General features: G+C 45.1%; 1 protein-coding gene across 3 annotated transcripts in view; it reads right to left on the bottom strand.

The window, feature by feature from the left end:
- Positions 1-1,121, bottom strand: part of LOC107104967 (kelch-like protein 7) — a 15,118-nt gene that overhangs the window by 11,528 nt on the left and 2,469 nt on the right. For all 3 annotated transcript variants that reach the window (XM_015405081.1, XM_015405082.1, XM_015405080.1), the window contains one exon: positions 143-245. In XM_015405081.1, the coding sequence (XP_015260567.1) occupies positions 143-245 (103 nt within the window). The remainder of the gene's footprint in view (positions 1-142; positions 246-1,121) is intronic.

The following is a 1,121-nucleotide window of genomic DNA, read 5'->3' as shown; positions in this document are numbered from 1 at the left end:
CTGGATGATCTGGTGAACTGGAAAGTGCCTTGAGATGATGTGTTGTGAATTGGCGCTATAGAAATAAACTGAGTTGAAATTAAAGATCTTTGTCTTTTATCAGGTTAAACAGGCCGATTGTGAAAAAGAAAATCCCACATACTTGTGAACATGAGGCGAAAGAACTCGCTGCCAGCTGCCAAGACCAGTCGATGGGCAGCGAATCGCCGCTCCTGAACCACTAGAGTGACGTCACACAGCGCCCCCTGCAGGAAAAACAAAGCATCACATACATATGGTCTCATCCAGGCACCACAAAGATCCTCAGAGCGGCTGATGCAGCCTCAACATTCATGGCAAAGTTTAGCTTAACAGTGATTCTGAAACTCTGATCTATTGAAGAGCTGTGGTGGAATAAAGAAAATCTACTCATCCGTCCAAATGTGACCTTTGACCTCAGGGGGAACAGTCTCTACACTAATGATTGTTATAGAAAGTGTTGCTAATGAGGTAGCATCTTTCCCACCATCTTCTTTGCTCGTTCCAGACATCCCAGGTCTCCCTGATATCGATAGTTGTTGACGGATGCCACCGGGTCGAACAAATGATCCCGGATTTTAGACTCTGTGAGGAGGTGTTTAATGCGAGTGAGAGCGAGCAGGCAGTACAATAATTCATGCATCATGTGCAGATTAGAACTACTTCCATTGCACAGACACCAAGAGAGCGCAGGATGTGGGGAGGAGGCTGCTGGTGAAACCTGAGCAGCGTATCTGTCCAAAGCGATGCTCTGATCAACCAGCGTCCCAGGCGACTGGCTGTCAAAGAGCGTGCTGATTAGTCAGAAAAATAAGCCAATAAGTTTCGGTTTACTCTCTGACAATCACCTCGTTTCCACTCAAAGCTCTGCATCCTGTGAAACGGCAGAGCTTCCATCCCACAGTAAAAAATGAAAATATAGGACTCACTTTACAGCAGAATATACTAAAGCAGAGGTCTTCAACAGGGGGTCCGTGACCCTTAGGGGGGCCTCAGAGGTACTGCATGGGGGTCGCAAAAGTTTTGGTTGATTAGACTTTTTTTTTTATATTCCTCCTGCAATTCTTTCCATTTATTGAAATATTTTTAAATCCACATTAACA

The sequence above is a fragment of the Cyprinodon variegatus genome, unplaced genomic scaffold (genome assembly GCF_000732505.1).
Source record: "Cyprinodon variegatus isolate N-32 unplaced genomic scaffold, C_variegatus-1.0 Scaffold1979, whole genome shotgun sequence".
Lineage (NCBI taxonomy): Eukaryota > Metazoa > Chordata > Actinopteri > Cyprinodontiformes > Cyprinodontidae > Cyprinodon > Cyprinodon variegatus.
The sequence above is the reverse complement of the archived record's forward strand: the minus strand, read 5'-3'. Positions and strand labels throughout refer to the sequence as shown.